The sequence below is a fragment of the Thalassophryne amazonica genome, chromosome 4, assembly GCF_902500255.1.
Source record: "Thalassophryne amazonica chromosome 4, fThaAma1.1, whole genome shotgun sequence".
NCBI lineage: Eukaryota > Metazoa > Chordata > Actinopteri > Batrachoidiformes > Batrachoididae > Thalassophryne > Thalassophryne amazonica.
This window is the reverse complement of record NC_047106.1, coordinates 134687498-134707329: the sequence shown is the minus strand read 5'-3', so window position 1 is coordinate 134707329 and position 19832 is coordinate 134687498. Positions and strand designations below refer to the sequence as shown.

The 19832-nt window shown below is 41.4% G+C and overlaps 1 protein-coding gene and 1 long non-coding RNA gene across 4 annotated transcripts in view; one reads left to right on the top strand and one right to left on the bottom strand.

Moving 5' to 3' along the window:
- Window positions 1-348: 348 nt before the first annotated feature.
- LOC117509300 lies at window positions 349-8255 on the top strand. Its single transcript, XR_004560371.1, has 3 exons — window positions 349-359; window positions 2861-2866; window positions 7341-8255. It is a non-coding gene; the product is annotated as an uncharacterized LOC117509300 (long non-coding RNA).
- A 338-nt stretch (window positions 8256-8593) lies between these two features.
- LOC117508797 (pannexin-1-like) overlaps window positions 8594-19832 on the bottom strand; it is a 58547-nt gene continuing 47308 nt past the window's right edge. For all 3 annotated transcript variants that reach the window (XM_034168627.1, XM_034168628.1, XM_034168629.1), the window contains one exon: window positions 8594-10363. In XM_034168627.1, coding sequence (XP_034024518.1) covers window positions 10251-10363 — 113 coding nt within the window. In that variant the 3' untranslated portion in view covers window positions 8594-10250. The remainder of the gene's footprint in view (window positions 10364-19832) is intronic.

Below are 19832 nucleotides of genomic sequence, written 5' to 3'. Positions count from 1 at the left end.
AGTTCCAGCATCATCACCTTGCCCAATGCAGATTCGAGATTCATCACTGAATATGACTTTGATCCAGTCATCCACAGTCCACGATTGCTTTTCCGTAGCCCATTGTAACCTTGGTTTTTTCTGTTTAGGTGTTAATGATGGCTTTTGTTTAGCTTTTCTGTATGTAAATCCCATTTCCTTTAGGCGGTTTCTTACAGTTCGGTCACAGACGTTGACTCCAGTTTCCTCCCATTCGTTCCTCATTTGTTTTGTTGTGCATTTTTTATTTTTGAGACATATTGCTTTAAGTTTTCTGTCTTGATGCTTTGATGTCTTCCTTGGTCTACCAGTATGTTTGCCTTTAACAACCTTCCCATGTTGTTTGTATTTGGTCCAGAGTTTAGACACAGCTGACTGTGAACAACCAACATCTTTTGCAACATTGCGTGATGATTTACCCTCTTTTAAGAGTTTGATAATCCTCTCCTTTGTTTCAATTGACATCTCTCGTGTTGGAGCCATGATTCATGTCAGTCCACTTGGTGCAACAGCTCTCCAAGGTGTGATCACTCCTTTTTAGACGCAGACTAACGAGCAGATCTGATTTGATGCAGGTGTTAGTTTTAGGGATGAAAATTTACAGGGTGATTCCATAATTTATTCCTCAGAATTGTGTGAGTCCATATTTTTTTCCTCAGAATTGAGTGATTCCATATTTTTTCCCTCTGCTTGGTCTAAAAAAGTAACCGTTACTGACTGCCACATTTTTTTTTATAGTGTTTCTTAAAGCCATTTGAAATGACTTTAGTTTTGTGTCATGTCTGTGATCTGCTTTTTTTCTACAAAATTAAACAACTGAATGAACATCCTCCTAAGCCGGTGATTCCATAATTTTTGCCAGGGGTTGTATTATTGTGAACACCCCCTTTTCTACTTTTTTTTTTACTAATAGCCCAATTTCATAGCCTTAAGAGTGTGCATATCATGAATGCTTGGTCTTGTTGGATTTGTGAGAATCTACTGGTACCTTGTTTCCCATGTAACAATAAGAAATATACTCAAAACCTGGATTAATCTTTTTAGTCACATAGTCACATAGCACTACTATTATTCTGAACACTACTGTAGATGAGAAACAAAAAATACTACCATCTTGTCCAAACTCTGTGGAGTCAGAGTGTGGAAAAATGTTAACAAATCTACTGGTCACGTTAACAAGCATCAGCTGCTGTGTGTTGCCACATCTTTTTGTTACAACTGACCACAACTTGCAGACTTTTGGCCATTGTCTGCATATTTCCCATCCCAGGACAAAATGTAAAATAGACACAGCAACCAAATAACACAGAACTAAGACACAAGGAGCAGTTTGCATCATCTTTTATTCTTACTTATCATGTAACAGGGTAACATATGTCATAGAATCCAAAGGACACTGACTTTGTTTGACATCTACTTCAGAGACAAAGCATTCAACAGTCAAAACTATTCCTTTTGTTAATCCTATTAACCAATAATTTGCACCACCTTTTCCAACTAAAGTGGAATAACTTTAACTTTTCACCCCTGTACAAACTGAAATTACTCATAATTTTTGCTGTTTTTATACCATAACGGCAAAACATTCATACATATACGTACATAACTACAGTGTATCCATAAAGTTTTCACAGAACATTTTTTCCACATTTTGTTATGTTACAGCCTTATTCCAAAATGGAGTAAATTCATTTTCCCCCTCAAAATTCTACTCACAACACCCCATAATAACAGCATGACATTTTTTTTTTGCAAATTTATTAAAAATAAAAAACTAAGAAATCACATGTACATAAGTGTTCACACCCTTTGCTCAATACAATATTGATACTATACTGATGCTCCTTTGGCAGCAATTACAGCCTCTAGTCTTTTTGAATATGATGCCACAAGCTTGGTGCACCTATCTTTGGGGAATTTTGTTCATTCCTCTTTGCAGCACCTCTCAAGCTTCATCAGGTTGGATGGGGAGTGTCGGTGCACAGACATTTTCAGATCTCTTCAGAGATGTTCAATCAGATTCAGATCTGGGCTCTGGGTGGACCACTCAAGGACATTCAGAGTTGCCCTGAAGTAACTCCTTTGATATCTTGATTGTGTGCTTAGGGTCATTGTCCTGCTGAAAGATGAACCTTCACCCCAGTCTGAGGTCAAGAGCGCTCTGGAGCAGGTTTTCATCCAGGATGTCTCTGTACATTGCAACATTCATCTTTCCCTCAATCCTGACTAGTCTCCCAGTTCCTGCTGCTGAAAAACATCCCCACAGCATGATGCTGCCACCACCATGCTTCACTGTAGGGATGGTGCCTGGCTTTCACACCAGAGAGTTCAGTCTTTGTCTCATCAGACCAGATAATTTTGTTTTTCATGGTCTGAGAGTCCTTCAGGTGCCTTTTGGGAAACTCTAGGTGGGCTGCCATGTGCCTTTTACTAAGGAATGGCTTCCATCTGTCCACTCTACCATACAGGCTTGACTGGTGGATTGTTGCAGAGATGCTTGTCCTTCTGGAAGGTTCTCCTCTCTCCACAAAGGAATGTTGGAACTCTGACAGAGTGACCATTGGATTCTTGGTCACCTCCCTGACTAAGGCCCTTCTCCCACTATCGCTCAGTTTAGACAGCCAGCCAGAAGAGTCCTGGTGGGTCCAAAGTTCTTTCATTTACAGAAGATGGAGGCCACTGTGCCCAATGGGACCTTCAAAGCAGCAGAAATGTTTTTGTACCCTTCCCCAGATGTGTGCCTCGAGACAATCCTGTCTTGGAGGTCTACAGACAATTCCTTTGACTTCATGCTTGGTTTGTGGTCTGACATTCACTGTCAACTGTGGGGCCTTATATGTAGACAGGTGTGTGTGTCTTTCCAAATTGTGTCCAATCAACTGATTTTACCTCAGGTGGACTCCAATGAAGCTGTAGAAACATCTCAGCTCAATTTTGAGCTTTATGGCAAAGGTTGTGAATACTTGTCTATATTATATATATATATATATATATATATGTGTGTGTGTGTGTGTGAGATCGGGTATTGCAAAGGCTTTGCATCCGTCTGTCTGTGCTCAGGATAAGTCCAGTCCTATTACTGCCAGGGTCTTCAAATTCACAGAGAACATTCCTGAGGCACAGACCTTGGACAAGTTCAAAGATGGCTAACCTTGACCTATTTTAAGAGGTCAAAAGGTCACATCCTGGCTTCTTAAAAGCTCCAGACTCATTAAGGTATTTCATTCCACACAACATATTCAAGTCTTCAGTTCTTATTGTCATGTAACTGTAGTATCTCAGTTGTCATAATTTTATCAACAAGTTCTGTTGCCATGGAAAATGTGTTATTCACATAACTTTTCTCCACATAAATCCGTTACCTGGAACAACACATGTATCACTAAAAGAAACAAATTTACAAAATTGGATTGACAAAAGTAGAATTTAGGTAAAACAAAAAATGTATTTAATTCCAATGGCCAACTGCTTCATTATAAAGGTTTCTCACAGAAAAGGCATTACCTAACAAATTTAAAGAATTTAGCTCACTAACAGACTCCATTCCCAGTGGAATGATAATGAAAAAAAGAAAAAAAAATGTGCAACCTACTACTATTAACACACTCTCTCTCTCTCTCTCTCGCTCTCTCTCTCTCTCTCTCTCTCTCTCTCTCTCTCTCTCTCTCTCTCTCTCTCTCTCTATATATATATATATATATGGCATTGACATCCTGCATAAAAAATGCATTAATAAACATATCAGAGAATGTTTCTATAATATTGGGAAAACACCACAAACATGTTTCCAAATGGTGAACTTTAATGCATCCAATCAATCACAGAAGCGCCTTTGCTTTGTGTCCCACAGACATGTCCACCACCTGCTGGACGGTTAGTGGATGCTCAATTAGAAGCAGTTGTGCTGGTCAGAAATTATTCAAATAAGATGCTGATCAGAAAATAAAAGTTAGTTTCTCTTATAAGAGGACAGCAACAACTTCTTGACAAAACTTTCACCATCACATTAAAAAAATGAGAAAACTCAGTTAAATATATACATTCATGTTCAGTAAACAGATGAGTAACATCATAAAAGCAAGTCCCATCGGCTTCTTCCTCGTTTCACTCGGGATCTCCACAGTCAACATGTTTTGTCACAAGTTTTACACCAGATGCACTTCTTGAGGCAACACGCATTACATGGAGAATGGACAGGGTCTCGAACCGGGAACTGTCTGTGCCGGAAGCAAGAAGACTAATTGCTTGGCCACAACCCCTACCCAAGAAAGAACATTAATCACCTTTTAGAAAATGTTTCAGAGTGTGTTACAGATGGAGCTGATCGTGCGCCAAACACACAGACCACAGCTTCCATAGAACGAGAGCACGTCCCTGACTCGCACACAAAGACTGTACAGGCTGACTTCCAAAACGGTACCATGTAGACTAGGGATGTTGTAAAAGTCAAGCAGCACGAACAAACATCACATACCAAACCCTACACTGAAAAAAGAGAACAGTTGAACCAACTTTTAAAAAGTGTTACAACTGGCAAAACCTGAATGAATTAAGTTGTTTGAACTTAAGTTTGTAAGTTAGAGTTGATCTAACTTGCTAACTTAAGTTCAAACAACTTAATTCATTCAGGTTTTACCAATTGTAATGCTTCTTTAAGTTTTTTTTTTCCAGTGTAGTGCAGGTTCTTTCCACATGTGGGGGCCTACAACTAATGATTATTTTCACTATTAGTTGTTAGGTCCATAAAATGTAAAAAAAAAAAGAAAAAAAATAGTGATAAATGTCAGCCAATGTTGTCCAGACTCCAAGATGACACCTTTAAATGTTTTATTTCATCCACAACCCAAAGATATTTAGTTTACTGCCAGAGATGAGTGAAATAAACCAGAGAATATTCACATTTAAGAAGCTGAAATCAGATAATTTTTCAATAAATGATTAATCAATTATCAAAATGGTTTTAGATAAATGTCATTGATTAATAATCTATTCACTGTTGCAGATCCACACGTGGGTCGGAATTATTCCACAACACTGACATCAGGGTCTAACGTGAAAAACAGAAAACTGACAATCAATATCAAAAAAAAAATCAAGAATGCTTTTCCAAAAATCAGGCAGATGACCTCGACAGGAGCATAATCTCCAGATTTCACATCCAAATTATATGTCCACTGTCAAATTAGCTACTTCTGATTAAAGGTCATTCTTCCAGTGTCAGACATGATTTTCAGCTTTAGATTTTCAGCTGCCAGTTTGTAAAACAGATTAACATTCCTCATTTAGAAATCACACGAAACATGTGAGAGAACCTGACACAGTAACAGTTGAGATGAGCGCAGTTGTCCTCCTGGTAGTGATGAAAAGCACCGACCTGCCAAATGTTCCTCTGAGCAAATATAAAGTAGACATTTAGACAATGAAAATCTTTTACATTAATCTGTTTCTCCTATTTAAGGCCAACAGCAGACCTTGTCTTCATACTTTCTGCAGCAGAGGCGATTTCTCTGAGACTCCAAGGGAAGCTCAGCTTCCCCGAAAATGTCAAAAATTAAATGGTCAAATATATGTACAGTTTTACATTTCATTAACTACAAATGCGTTAGAGAACATTCATCTTGAAGACGAGTTCCTTCAGAATTAGCTGCTTATCACAAATCGACTGACTTGTTTTTGTTAACTTCTCATACATTCCTTTAGCGTCAATGTCATAGATTTCAAGAAATCATTTTCTTATACCATCTATGGTCAATGCATTTCCCTGTAGAAGCCGAGTGTCTTTTCACCTCAGTGGGACTGCATGGAACAGTTTTTTTTTTCCATTGCCTCAAAACTGGACAGTCATTGGATAAATGCCATGATTTTGTCCCGCCCTCGGACGCCCAGTGTCTCTAGGGGGTGAATGGAGCTGTGGGCTGGCCTGGACGCTCAGCTTCTGCATGATGATGGGAGGATCAGTCCAAAGGCTGAACTCCCTTTTGATTGACAGCTACTTTGAGATATACACCGTCACTTAAATCATTGGGAGCTCCGCCCCATCGCAGATTTTGCAAGTCAAGTCGAAGACAAACTTGGTATTTGCTTGGCGAAATTACTTGACCATTTCCATTGTTCATTTTTACACTAAATAAAACACACTCATAGTATTACCTTGTTTCAGTTTAACATAATGTAGTATGTTATGTTAAACTGAAACAAGGAAATACACCTTGTCACTAATCCTGTTTGTGATATTCATAGACAGGATATCAAGGCATAGTCAAGGGGAGGAGGGTTTTCAGTTTGGTGGGCTCAGGGTCTCATCACTGCTTTTTGCAGATGATGTGGTGCTGTTGGCTTCATCGGCCGGTGACCTCCAACACTCACTGGATCGGTTCGCAGCCGAGTGTAACGCGGCTGGGATGAGGATCAGCACTTCTAAATCTGAGGCCATGGTTCTCAGCAGGAAACCGATGGATTGCCTACTCCGGGTAGGGAATATGGCCTTGCCCCAAGTGAAGGAGTTCAAGTACCTCGGGGACTTGTTCACAAGTGAGGGGACAATGGAGCATGAGATTGGCCGGAGAATCGGTGCAGCAGGGGGGTATTGCATTCGCTCTACCGTACTGTTGTGAAGAAAAGGGAGCTGACCCAAAAGGCAAAGCTCTCGATCTACTGGTCAATCTTCGTTCCTACTCTCACCTATAGTCATGAGCAGAGGTATCAAACCCAGCTTCAGAAAGTAAAAACCCTCCCATGTGTTGCTTCTACCTGTGCACCTAAAACAGGTGATCTCAATAATTAGCTCATCCACCTGCCTGAAGAGCTGAACTAATTACAATCAGATGGTTTATTGGGAAGATGGAACAAATATGTGGCTGGACTTTTACTTTCTGAAGCTGGATTTGACACCTCTGGTCATGAGTGTTGGGTCATGACCGAAAGAACTAGATCGGTACAAGCGGCTTCCTCAGGAGGGTGGCTGGTGTCTCCCTTAGAGATAGGGTGAGAAGTTCGGTCATCCGTGGGGAGCTTGGAGTAGAGTCGCTGCTCCTTCGCGTTGAAAGGAGCCAGCTGAGGTGGTTCGGCATCTGGTAAGGATGCCTCCTGGGCACCTCCCAAGGGAGGTGTTCCAGGCAGGTCCATCTGGGAGGAGACCACGGGGAAGACCCAGGACTAGGTGGAGAAATTATATCTCCACACTGGCCTGGGAACGCCTTGGGATCCCCCAGTCAGAGGTGGTCAATGTGGCATGGGAAAGGGAAGTCTGGGGTCCCCTGCTGGAACTGGAGCAACCCGAACCCGGAATAGCGGTTGAAGATGAGTGATGAGTAATAATGTAGTATGTTGCGGTAGCAGAAGCTGGGATTTTCCCAGCATGTACTGGTTAGCATGTTTGCTGATAAAACTATCAGTTTATACCATTTCTCGCATGTTATGTGGTTCACATTGATTGTTGACTGTTCTTTATGTCTTTTAATCTTCTGAGTTACCATTGTAACCTGAAGTATTTGTTTTGCCACACCATGAGTGTGAGTGTTAGCACAGATACCTTCCATCAGCACACGCACAGCGTTAGTGTTTAAAGTGTAGGTGACACGTAATCCCATGTTTTCATGAATATTTAAGACTAACATTAAAAGACAGTTTAAAATTTCTCCTTTCCTGGTGCGCAGTTCTTGAAGAGATAAATATTCACATTTTGAACTGCGCACCACTAAAAACCAGGAACCGGCAAGTGCCAACATTGGACATGAAGGAGGAGGAAGTGGCGTCAGTACGAGAACCATTATCTTAACAGCCCCATTTATTTATGGATTTTCACAGGCTACTAACAGCCCTGTTTCCACAAAGTGGTTCGGGTCAGAGCTGCACTGCATTTTTGGTGTCAGAACGATTCATTTTTGCCGGCAGAATCTTTGTCAATTGGCGGGTGGAAACACTTATATTGACGAGTGCGTACGCACAGTGTCCGTGGCTTCTCCACTTGGCACAGAGACAAAACTGAGTCTTTTCAGATTATTTTATTGTTTTCTGTATCATGGGATAATGTTGGTGCGTGCAGACAGACGTTTTGAGCACATGAAGCGCTGCAAGTCTTTCTTGCAGTGCAAAGTGGCTCATTAACAAAAGACTCAATCCATCAGCTCCAATAACGGATTACAGCCGGCGTTGCCGGCACCAAACTCCCGTGTGACAAATTGACTTTTCTTCAGCCAAGACAGGAGGAATTAAATTATTTTCAGCTGTCGTTTTTAAAGGTGCATAAGTTTAAAGATGATCTCACTGAAACGGACAGGTAAGACTATATATTTACTTCTTGTGTGAATGGTTTTAATATTTAATAATAACATGTTCCGCTACTAACGTACAGTACATTAAATGTATTGAAGAAGGAAACAATATTTTTTTAAAAAATAGCAAATATTTTCACTCCATGTCATTTTTCAGATTTGAAATTGTTTCTCAGGAAAAAAAAAATCCACACTTCCGCCTCACTTTTTTCTGATGTCACAGATAATAAAACTATTTTTTTTTAATCAGTTGATTATGACCAAAGAGCTGGCAAACAACAACAACAACAAAAAACAAAAACAGTTTATCACCTCCACTCGTCCCGAAATCGCCTTATTAAAATGTTTTTATAATCACCATTCTGAGTTCTGAACTCTGCCAGTATCGTCACTGTTGTCAGACTGAAGGTTTTCCTCAGAAGTTTAATGCCATCTAAATAAGACTCAAAACCATAAATGCTGTGTCCCCCACAGCTGCTTCAAAAACACCTCAGACTGGACTTAAAAACAAAACAAAACAAAAAACAAAGCTCCACACAAGAAAAAAAAATGTCCGAAAACAACTCGACCTCTGCTGTGTTTAGTTATTTGGGCTTGAATCAGCAGGTGCTGTTCTGGTGATGACGTAGCAACAATATGGCCAAAGCTGAGGGCTTAACGGGGCTGAAATAGAGCGTAGGCTTCAGACAGTTGTAGTTTATCTTTCACCTGCGCAGTTATTGACTTTTATTAAGGATTTTTTAAAATATAAACATTTCATAATTTTTAGTGATTGCGCACATTTTTTTGTGTCACTTACCCTTTAATACTAAAGGGCGTGGTCTAGGTGTCATGCGGTGTTTGGAGGCACAAGAGCAGTTTATCTCTCAATCTGAGTTATTGTTATAACAACCCACTCATCTGATACAAGAATCTCAACATTTCTTTTTTCAAGTTTAATGTTGTTTCATTAGTTTGTTCAATCAATCATTCATGACGCTGGTTCACTCGGAGTAGACTAGGCAGCTAACAAGGTGCACACGCGATGGCAGACGATGCTAATACTGTTGACCTGATTTTGTCAAAGCCATTTGATAGTTTTCCTTACAAAAAGAAACTTAGAATTAAACAGCAGGACAGATCAACACCTGAGACTGATTTGGTGCAACAAGTAGGGAACAATAACAGGTCGATTCCGCTCTCCTGGTATGACAAAGTTAATTGGCTGACTGGAAGTGCTGTGATAAAGAAAATGTACTGTTTGACCTCTTGATGAAACCATCTCAGGGATGTCTGGTCTGGTGAACTGGGTTTTGGGGATCTGTCCAGCTTTGACCGGGCATATAAAAGGCATGAAAAGAGGAATAAACATGAATCCATGTGCCATTGAGAGGACACTGGTCAAGTCCTGGAAATGACGCCTACTTGGTTTGACAGGGTCACAGACCAGGGCAGAATTCATGTATAAATAAATTGACAAATTTTATCATATAAGCCACCAATCAGCTTCCCTTCTTAGAAAGACCAGCAGCCGCCACTGTTCTGCTGGTACGGGGATTTCTACTGCACACTAAATTATTACTGCACCGGTTTAACAGGACAAAAAGTCTTACTGTGCACGGATCTCAGCTTTCATCAGATACACAATGTTAAATAACATTAAAAAGACAATGTAATGCACAGAAGACCAAAATGTAAACATACATTTATCGCTGTAAAATCCTCACAACACGAGATTCAGAGGAATTAAAAAAGGACCCAAAGAGGTTGGCTGTGGGTGTGGTCAGTGTGACATCATCATTCCACAGCCAGTGAAGCAGAAGAGTCAAATTGGTCTGTTTTGATTCAGTTCTTAAACCTGTACTGAGACGTGGTGTCACTTGGACGTTCCCATTGATTAGTGTGGGTAATTTAAACACAAAGTGGTCACGGCACCAGCAGTTAGCTTAAATTTTCAGGTGTGGTCTTGTAGGCCCCGCCTCATTTCCTCTCTTGCAGCCAATCACACAGCTCGTTGTCTGAGAGGGCTTTTGCTGCACTCGCCTGGTTGTCGCCTGACATTTCAGTGTTTCCTGGCAGCATGGGAGTGAGCTCTGGGGGGTGAGAATCACAAAACAACCAAAATTAGTGATCATCAGCCACAAAAAAACAAACAAAAAAAAAAAACAACATGTGACCATCTTGCCTCGGTCACATTAGCTGCAAGAGACAGAGGCAATGCATCCAGCTGCCATTCATTTTCAATCAGAGAGGGCGTTTTACACCATCAAGAGACAAGTGGTCACCATACCACCCACTAGGTGGGGCCAAAGCAGACACAAAGTCTATTTTATCCAAATGCTGAGCAATGTGACACAATGGCTGCTAGGGTTGCCAACTCTCTGAAAAATAAATAAGGGACACCTCACTGCCAGGGCCGACCGGCCAACTGACCATTGCCTTCACCCTTCCCAGCGTCTGTGTGAAATGATTTTTAACCATTTGACTGTTGACTTGACCCTGAATTTAGGTAGATGCACACATGCATTTGTTCTGATATGAACACGTGGAAAACAAATTATTATTTAGCAATTTATTTTTAGTGCAAAATAAATTTTCACTCACAATTTCAATATGAGCATTCTGTCTTCTTTAAAAATAAATCTCTGTAGTGCTATTGCTTAACTTAAAATTGTATAAATTAACAAAAAAAAAACAATAGAAAATTTGCATCATCCAAAACAATGTAACAGTGCAAAACAATGCAACAGTGCACATTTACACATTTAGTGTAATAAAAAGTGCAAAAAATAAAGTCTGTAAGGTAAACAATACTGTTGTTGCGCACCTTTTCCACCCAGCCATTTTCCTTTTCTCATTCTCCCTGTATTTTTACATTCTTTTTTGTTTGTTGTTTTTTTTTTTTAGGAGGAGGAGTAACGACGTTACAGACATTGCTGTCCGTAGGCATATCTGCAGTGCCAGTGTCGGTGTCTGTATCGATATCAGCCATGCTGATTTGTTATTGTCGTCCAGCGACCGTCGTCGGCTCATGACGTCGGTATCTTCTTGCGAGCAGATGTCCCTCGACCAATAAGATAAGAGTGATTCTGTATTGTCAACTCGTGTCTGTCAGCTCATTGGTGAAAAGCAGGAGAGAGGCTGGGATCAAATTTACTGTAAGTTTCCATATAAAGCGCCAGTCAATTCCATTGACATTTTACAGACTTTTTGATTCTCACAGAAATACGGGACAAACTGCGTCCCGTTTCAGGTCAATACGGAACGCACACTTATTTCCAAATAAGGGACGATTCCGTTTTTCAAGGGACGGTTGGCAACCCTAATGGCTGCCAATCCAAGTGAAGGCAGCGCCACATATGTACGTACTCTGACATACGGGGAGTGACAGAGGCTACTGAGCATTTTAGTAGTAGTAGTAGTACTAGTGCTGCAGAACTGAGGAAGCCAGAGCACCGGGACGGAACCCATGCAGACATAGGGACAACATGCAAACTCCACACAGAAAGGGCGGGAAGCGATCCCATGACCTTTTTGCTGTGACGGATTAGTGCTAACCACAAAGCCACCAATGCCGCCCAGGGCAGGTAATCGGCTAGTGGGGGAGGTGATGGTCTAGTGGTTAAAGTGTTGGGCTTCAGACCAGAGGATCCTCAGGTTAAATCCCAGCCTGACTGGAAAATCACTAAGGGCCCTTGGGCAATATCCTCAATCCCCGAGTTGCTCCCAGTGTGTAGTGGGCGCCTTGTATGGAAGCAGCCTGACATCGGGGTGAATGTGAGGCATTGATGTGTAAAGCACTTTGAGCATCTGATGCAGATGGAAAAGTGCTATATAGACGCAGTCTGTTTACCAAGTATATATCAGCATTAGAATCTTTTTATACTGTCTAACATACATATCGGCTTCCAAAAATCCATATTTGTCAGGCTCGAAGACAGAGCCGGCCCAAGGCATACGCCAACCACGCGGTCGCTTAGGGCCTCCACGCCACCAGGGGGCCCCGAGGGCACCGAGACGTTGTGATCAAAAAGTAAATTTTGATGAAATTAAAATAATATTGAATCATTTAAATGAAATTGTATTACACCCGGAAAAAAAAGAAATTCATTTTGACAAAATACCAATACTAAGTTAATTGATGCCTCCTGTTGGCTGCTGCCACTGTTGGGCAAATTTAGATGCACCGCTTGGGTCAGGTGGTCGATGACTAATCGTGAGGAACGAAGTGAGTGAAAGTCATGTCTCAGAAAAGAAATGATCCCTCTGGAGCGGAGAAAAGAAAAAAGAAGTTGGAACACGAGAAAAAACAAGACAAAGGTAGGTTTACATGTCCAAAATTACAATTTTTGTTGTCACTATTTGCGAAATGCTCCGTTCGTTTAGTGTAAACCCTTACCAAAAAAATAGTACTGATAAGTATATAAAAAGTAAACTGGAAGTATACTTGAAACATACTTGCATGTACTACTTTTTTTGGTGTCTTAAAGTCAGAGGCGACTGCTCTGCAAGTGAAGCTCAGCTTCCCCTAAAATGTCAAAAAATAAGTGATCAAATATATACTGTTGTGTGTACATGTCAGTGACTAAATATGCGCTACAACGCGCTCAACTTTTGTTCAGAATCAGCTTCTTATCACTGGTAACGACGCGGCTTTCCTCTCACTCAAACCCGCAGCTTCACAGTGCTTTAAACAGCGTCCACAGACTTCAATAGCGACACAAAGCATGCAGTGAAACGAGACGAGTCATTGGATAAATGCTGGGCTTTGTCCCGCCCATCGGACGCTCAGCGTGTCTGGGGGTCTATGGAGCAGTGGGCTGGCCTCGGCTGGCCCGGACGCTCAGTTTCTGCATGATGATTGGATAATCTGTCTGAGGCTGAATCCCTTTTTGATTGACAGCGAAATGAGTGAATCAGCGATCTTTTGGTGTAAACATCCGTTGGAGCATTTTCATTTTGTTCTGAGTTGAACCGGAGACTTTCCTAATCCTCTTAGCGGCATTTTCTTTGTTAAAAATGACTAGCGACAAATCGAGCTTCGACTTCTATCGCAGTTTCTGTCCCTACCGAGCAGCGGGTGCTGCTGAGCTCCTCCACCGTCACAAAGCGCTCACAGGCGGACACACTTCACACCAGCCTCGCGCCAGTCCCAGCTAGCGAGCTAGCTAGGTAACAAGCTGCACATAATGGCAGACAATTTGAATGTTGGGGACTGGATTTTGGCGAAACCATTTGATAGTCTTCCTTACGAAGAAAAACGTAGAGATAAACAGCAGGGCAGATCAACTCCTCAGATTAATTTGGTGCAAAAGGTGGGAAAAGTAGCTCAGCTCTCAGTGGTTTGCAGGCCAAAGTTAAAGCAATAGCCCCCAGTGCAATGTTTGTGCATTGCTATGCACACACACTGCTGTTATGTTGTGGATTCATATGTTCATTTTGGAGATTATTTAAGTATTGTATTTATTATTTAAGTATTTAATTTTGATTACAACTTTATTTTTCTGTAAGATAATGTGAATGTCATTTGATTCTATTTTGTATTTGGATATTGAACATTTTGCACACCATTGCACATCTGAAAGAAATTAAACTATTTAACGTGTTTATTATAAATGCAGTCTCCTGCCTGCTGATGTTCCTTTCAAATAGTTAAATTAATGAGCCATACTTATACATCACTCTGTATGTAGAAGTTAATTAAAACATATGAGTTTGCTACCCCTTTAAGGTTAAAAACAAGAATGACACCGGTATGATGTAAGATAATTACATCTCTTTTCTCAAAAATTCTTGAAAGGGTAGTTGTAAAACAGCTAACTGATCATCTGCAGAGGAATGGTCTATTTGAAGAGTTTCAGTCAGGTTTTAGAATTCATCATAGTACAGAAACAGCATTAGTGAAGGTTACAAATGATCTTATGGCCTCAGACAGTGGACTCATCTCTGTGCTTGTTCTGTTAGACCTCAGTGCTGCTTTTGATACTGTTGACCATAAAATTTTATTACAGAGATTAGAGCATGCCATAGGTATTAAAGGCACTGCGTTGCAGTGGTTTGAATCATATTTGTCTAATAGATTACAATTTGTTCATGTAAATGGGGAATCTTCTTCACAGACTAAAGTTAATTATGGAGTTCCACAAGGTTCTGTGCTAGGACCAATTTTATTCACTTTATACATGCTTCCCTTAGGCAGTATTATTAGACGGTATTGCTTAAATTTTCATTGTTACGCAGATGATACCCAGCTTTATCTATCCATGAAGCCAGAGGACACACACCAATTAGCTAAACTGCAGGATTGTCTTACAGACAAAGACATGGATGACCTCTAATTTCCTGCTTTTAAACTCAGATAAAACTGAAGTTATTGTACTTGGCCCCACAAATCTTAGAAACATGGTGTCTAACCAGATCCTTACTCTGGATGGCATTACCCTGAGCTCTAGTAATACTGTGAGAAATCTTGGAGTCATTTTTGATCAGGATATGTCATTCAAAGCGCATATTAAACAAATATGGACTGCTTTTTTGCATTTACGCAATATCTCTAAAATCAGAAAGGTCTTGTCTCAGAGTGATGCTGAAAAACTAATTCATGCATTTATTTCCTCTAGGCTGGACTATTGTAATTCATTATTATCAGGTTGTCCTAAAAGTTCCCTAAAAAGCCTTCAGTTAATTCAAAATGCTGCAGCTAGAGTACTGACGGGGACTAGAAGGAGAGAGCATATCTCACCCATATTGGCCTCTCTTCATTGGCTTCCTGTTAATTCTAGAATAGAATTTAAAATTCTTCTTCTTACTTATAAGGTTTTGAATAATCAGGTCCCATCTTATCTTAGGGACCTCGTAGTACCATATCACCCCAATAGAGCGCTTCGCTCTCAGACTGCAGGCTTACTTGTAGTTCCTAGGGTTTGTAAGAGTAGAATGGGAGGCAGAGCCTTCAGCTTTCAGGCTCCTCTCCTGTGGAACCAGCTCCCAATTCAGATCAGGGAGACAGACACCCTCTCTACTTTTAAGATTAGGCTTAAAACTTTCCTTTTTGCTAAAGCTTATAGTTAGGGCTGGATCAGGTGACCCTGAACCATCCCTTAGTTATGCTGCTATAGACGTAGACTGCTGGGGGGTTCCCATGATGCACTGTTTCTTTCTCTTTTTGCTCTGTATGCACCACTCTGCATTTAATCATTAGTGATCGATCTCTGCTCCCCTCCACAGCATGTCTTTTTCCTGGTTCTCTCCCTCAGCCCCAACCAGTCCCAGCAGAAGACTGCCCCTCCCTGAGCCTGGTTCTGCTGGAGGTTTCTTCCTGTTAAAAGGGAGATTTTCCTTCCCACTGTAGCCAAGTGCTTGCTCACAGGGGGTCGTTTTGACCGTTGGGGTTTTACATAATTATTGTATGGCCTTACCTTACAATATAAAGCGCCTTGGGGCAACTGTTTGTTGTGATTTGGCGCTATATAAAAAAATTGATTGATTGATAATTACAAATAATGCTAATGATTGTGGGTACGTTACACACATAACAGTGTAGCCTATGGAATAATGAGGCATCTGGTGCTGAGGTGATGGTAGGGGGGCCCCCAAATGAAATTCTGCTTAAGGCTCCATAAAGGCTTGGGCCGGCCCTGTTCTAACGTTGTTACATTCTCTCAGATATTACAGAAAATAAATTGTGTGAGTGGAATTGCAATCATGCTTGCTCCCGGCTCGAAGCGCACACAAGTCAGTCGTCTCAATACGAAAAATCGGTATCCCACAAGCCTGCAAAGGAGAGAGTGCTGCTGCCACGCACCTGATGAACATACGGGGAGCAAAGGAGACCCAGAGAGGGAGGACTCTGAACTGGTACGCCCATCACTCGAAGGCAAACTGGAGGAACTGCCTGTGGTGAACTGACATCCTTCAGGTCCACACTGATAAACCAGTCCCCCTGCCAAATTGCCCAGAGAACGTCCGTTGTGCAGAATGTGCAAAAACGCAGCACCTTCACATACTAATTTAAATTTCTGAGATTTAGAATTGGATGCAAACCACCATCCTTTTTTGGAACTAGAAAATAAATTGAATAGAATCCACTTAATTGAACTGAACTGTGGATAAATTCTATGGCTCCTTTCTTTGGGAGTTCTAAAATTTTCTGCCTGAGAACAAGAGGGCTCTCTGGCACTGTAACAACCGTAACTTTTACCCCATTGAAGTTGGGGGGTGGGGGGGGGTATGACTGAACTGAATATTGTAGGCCCTGATCAATGTGGAAATCACCCATTGGTCTAAGACCAAGGCCCTCCACTGGTTGAGCTGTGTGTGTGTGTTACTACTTCACTTACTGCTATGCAGTAGCAGTAAGTGAAGCACATTCAGGACACAACGCAGTCATCACTCTGGTGAAAGGCAGTAAAATGGGGAGCAGAAAGCACACTGTCCTGTAAACACAAGCGGTAACAAGTTAAGACACCAATCGCTCACTCAGTAAGCACATTTACTCACTGTGAGTGGTAGCTTAGGAAAGAACTAGATGTCTTGCAGCCTCTGTAGCTCCAACTAAGAAGGTTGGCTCCGACAAGATAAGCAATCCAAAATAATTTCAATCTTCTGCTCTCATGCGACAGATGGAAATAAAGGAATGAATGCTGGGTGACATGGTCTCATATACTGTTGGCTGACGTCACCCAGGTCACGCCCACTAACGTGACTTTGTTGGCATACATCTGCACATGTGCGTGTGGGACAATCCAGGTGCTAAGCACCGCCCTCTGACAGTCAGGAGGAATGAAATAGAACAGGTTTTCTGAGGTGGAGTTTTCAAAAACATTGTGTCACCGTGTGAAACTCTGCTCACCTCTCTCACTGAACCGCACACCCTGTATTCCACATCTCACCACTTCCTGTCATTTTTCACTCTGGCATCTCAATTGTGATGTCATTTTTGACTTTACATGATTGGTTCACTTACCTGTCCAGCTGACAGGGTTTTGAAGATTAGATTTAATATGCTTATAACTGACATCATAGATTTTATAACTTTCAAGCTTCAAAAAAACACTGAATCTACACCCACAGGCTGGTGAATAGCTTATAGGCATTGTGTAACTGTACTGCACTGACAACAATTGAAACACTGATATAAAAAACAGACTCTACAGTAGTGTTCAGAATAATAGTAGTGCTATGTGACTAAAAAGAATAATCCAGGTTTTGAGTATATTTCTTATTACATGGGAAACAAGGTACCAGTAGATTCTCACAAATTCAACAAGACCAAGCAATCATGACATGCACACTGTTAAGGTTATGAAATTGGGCTATTAGTAAAAAAAAAAGTAGAAAAGGGGGTGTTCACAATAACTAGCATCTGCTGTTGATGCTACAAACTCAAAACTATTATGTTCAAACTGCTTTTTTAGCAATCCTGTGAATCACCAAACTAGTATTTAGTTGTATAACCACAGTTTTTCATGATTTCTTCACATCTGCGAGGCATTAATTTTGTTGGTTTGGAACCAAGATTTTGCTCGTTTACTAGTGTGCTTGGGGTCATTGTCTTGTTGAAACACCCATTTCAAGGGCATGTCCTCTTCAGCATAAGGCAACATGACCTCTTCAAGTATTTTGACATATCCAAACTGATCCACGATACCTGGTATGCGATATATAGGCCCAACACCATAGTAGGAGAAACATGCCCATATCATGATGCTTGCACCACCATGCTTCACTGTGAACTGTGGCTTGACTTCAGAGTTTGGGGGTCGTCTCACAAACTGTCTGCAGCCCTTGGACCCAAAAAGAACAGTTTTACTCTCAGTCCACAAAATATTCCTCCATTTCTCTTTAGGCCAGTTGATGTGTTCTTTGGCAAATTGTAACCTCTTTTGCACGTCTTTTATTTAACAGAGGGACTTTGCGGGGGATTCTTGCAAATAAATTAGCTTCACACAGGTGTCTTCTAACTGTCACAGCACTTACAGGTAACTCCAGACTGTCTTTGATCATCCTGGAGCTGATCAATGGGTGAGCCTTTGCCATTCTGGTTATTCTTCTATCCATTTTGATGGTTGTCTTCCATTTTCTTCCACGCATCTGTTTTTTTTTTTTTTGTCCATTTTAAAGCATTGGAGATCATTGTAGATGAACAGCCTATAATTTTTTGCACCTGCGTATAAGTTTTCCCCTCTCCAATCAACTTTTTAATCAAACTACGCTGTTCTTCTGAACAATGTCTTGAACGTCCCATTTTCCTCAGGCTTTCAAAGAGAAAAGCATGTTCAACAGGTGCTGGCTTCATCCTTAAATAGGGGACACCTGATTCACACCTGTTTGTTCCACAAAATTGACGAACTCACTGACTGAATGCCACATTACTATTATTGTGAACACCCCGTTTTCTACTTCTTTTTTTTTTTACCAATAGCCCAATTTCATAGCCTTAAGAGTGTGCATATCATGAATGCTTGGTCTTGTTGGATTTGTGAGAATCTACTGGTACCTTGTGGTTGGCTCTCACTGCGGTATTGTATCACTTCCTGTTCCGGAGCACAGCGGTGTTTTTCTGTATCTGTTAGCTGTTTAATTTGCGCAGTTAGATTGATCTAGTTATCTAGATTACGATTTGTTTCCCAGTGTAATCTTTACGTGCCTTAACTAAAGCACTCCCTCTGCTAAATCACCTCTAAATTATTTACACATTATTCACTTTGCGTGTTTTTAGGAATCCGCTAGCTTAGCGTAGCTACTAGCTCTTAGCCGATTTAGCATGGCGGCTTCTCCTGTCTCTCCCGCACTTTTCTGCTCTGGGTGTGAAATGTTTAGTTATTCCTCGGCCTCCTTTAGCAGTAACGGTACTTGTAATAAGTGTAACTTATTTGTAGCTTTGGAGGCCAGGCTGGGCGAATTGGAGACTCGGCTCCGAACCATGGAAAATTCTACAGCTAGCCAGGCCCCTGTAGTCGGTGCGGACCAAGGTAGCTTAGCCGCCGTTAGTTACCCCCTGGCAGATCCCGAGCAGCCGGGAAAGCAGGCCGACTGGGTGACTGTGAGGAGGAAGCGTAGCCCTAAACAGAAGCCCCGTGTACACCGCCAACCCGTTCACATCTCTAACCGTTTTTCCCCACTCGACGACACACCCGCCGAGGATCAAACTCTGGTTATTGGCGACTCTGTTTTGCGAAATGTGAAGTTAGCGACACCAGCAACCATAGTCAATTGTCTTCCGGGGGCCAGAGCAGGCGACATTGAAGGAAATTTGAAACTGCTGGCTAAGGCTAAGCGTAAATTTGGTAAGATTGTAATTCACGTCGGCAGTAATGACACCCAGTTACGCCAATCAGAGGTCACTAAAATTAACATTAAATCGGTGTGTAACTTTGCAAAAACAATGTCGCACTCTGTAGTTTTCTCTGGGCCCCTCCCCAATCGGACCGGGAGTGACATGTTTAGCCGCATGTTCTCCTTGAATTGCTGGCTGTCTGAGTGGTGTCCAAAAAATGAGGTGGGCTTCATAGATAATTGGCAAAGCTTCTGGGGAAAACCTGGTCTTGTTAGGAGAGACGG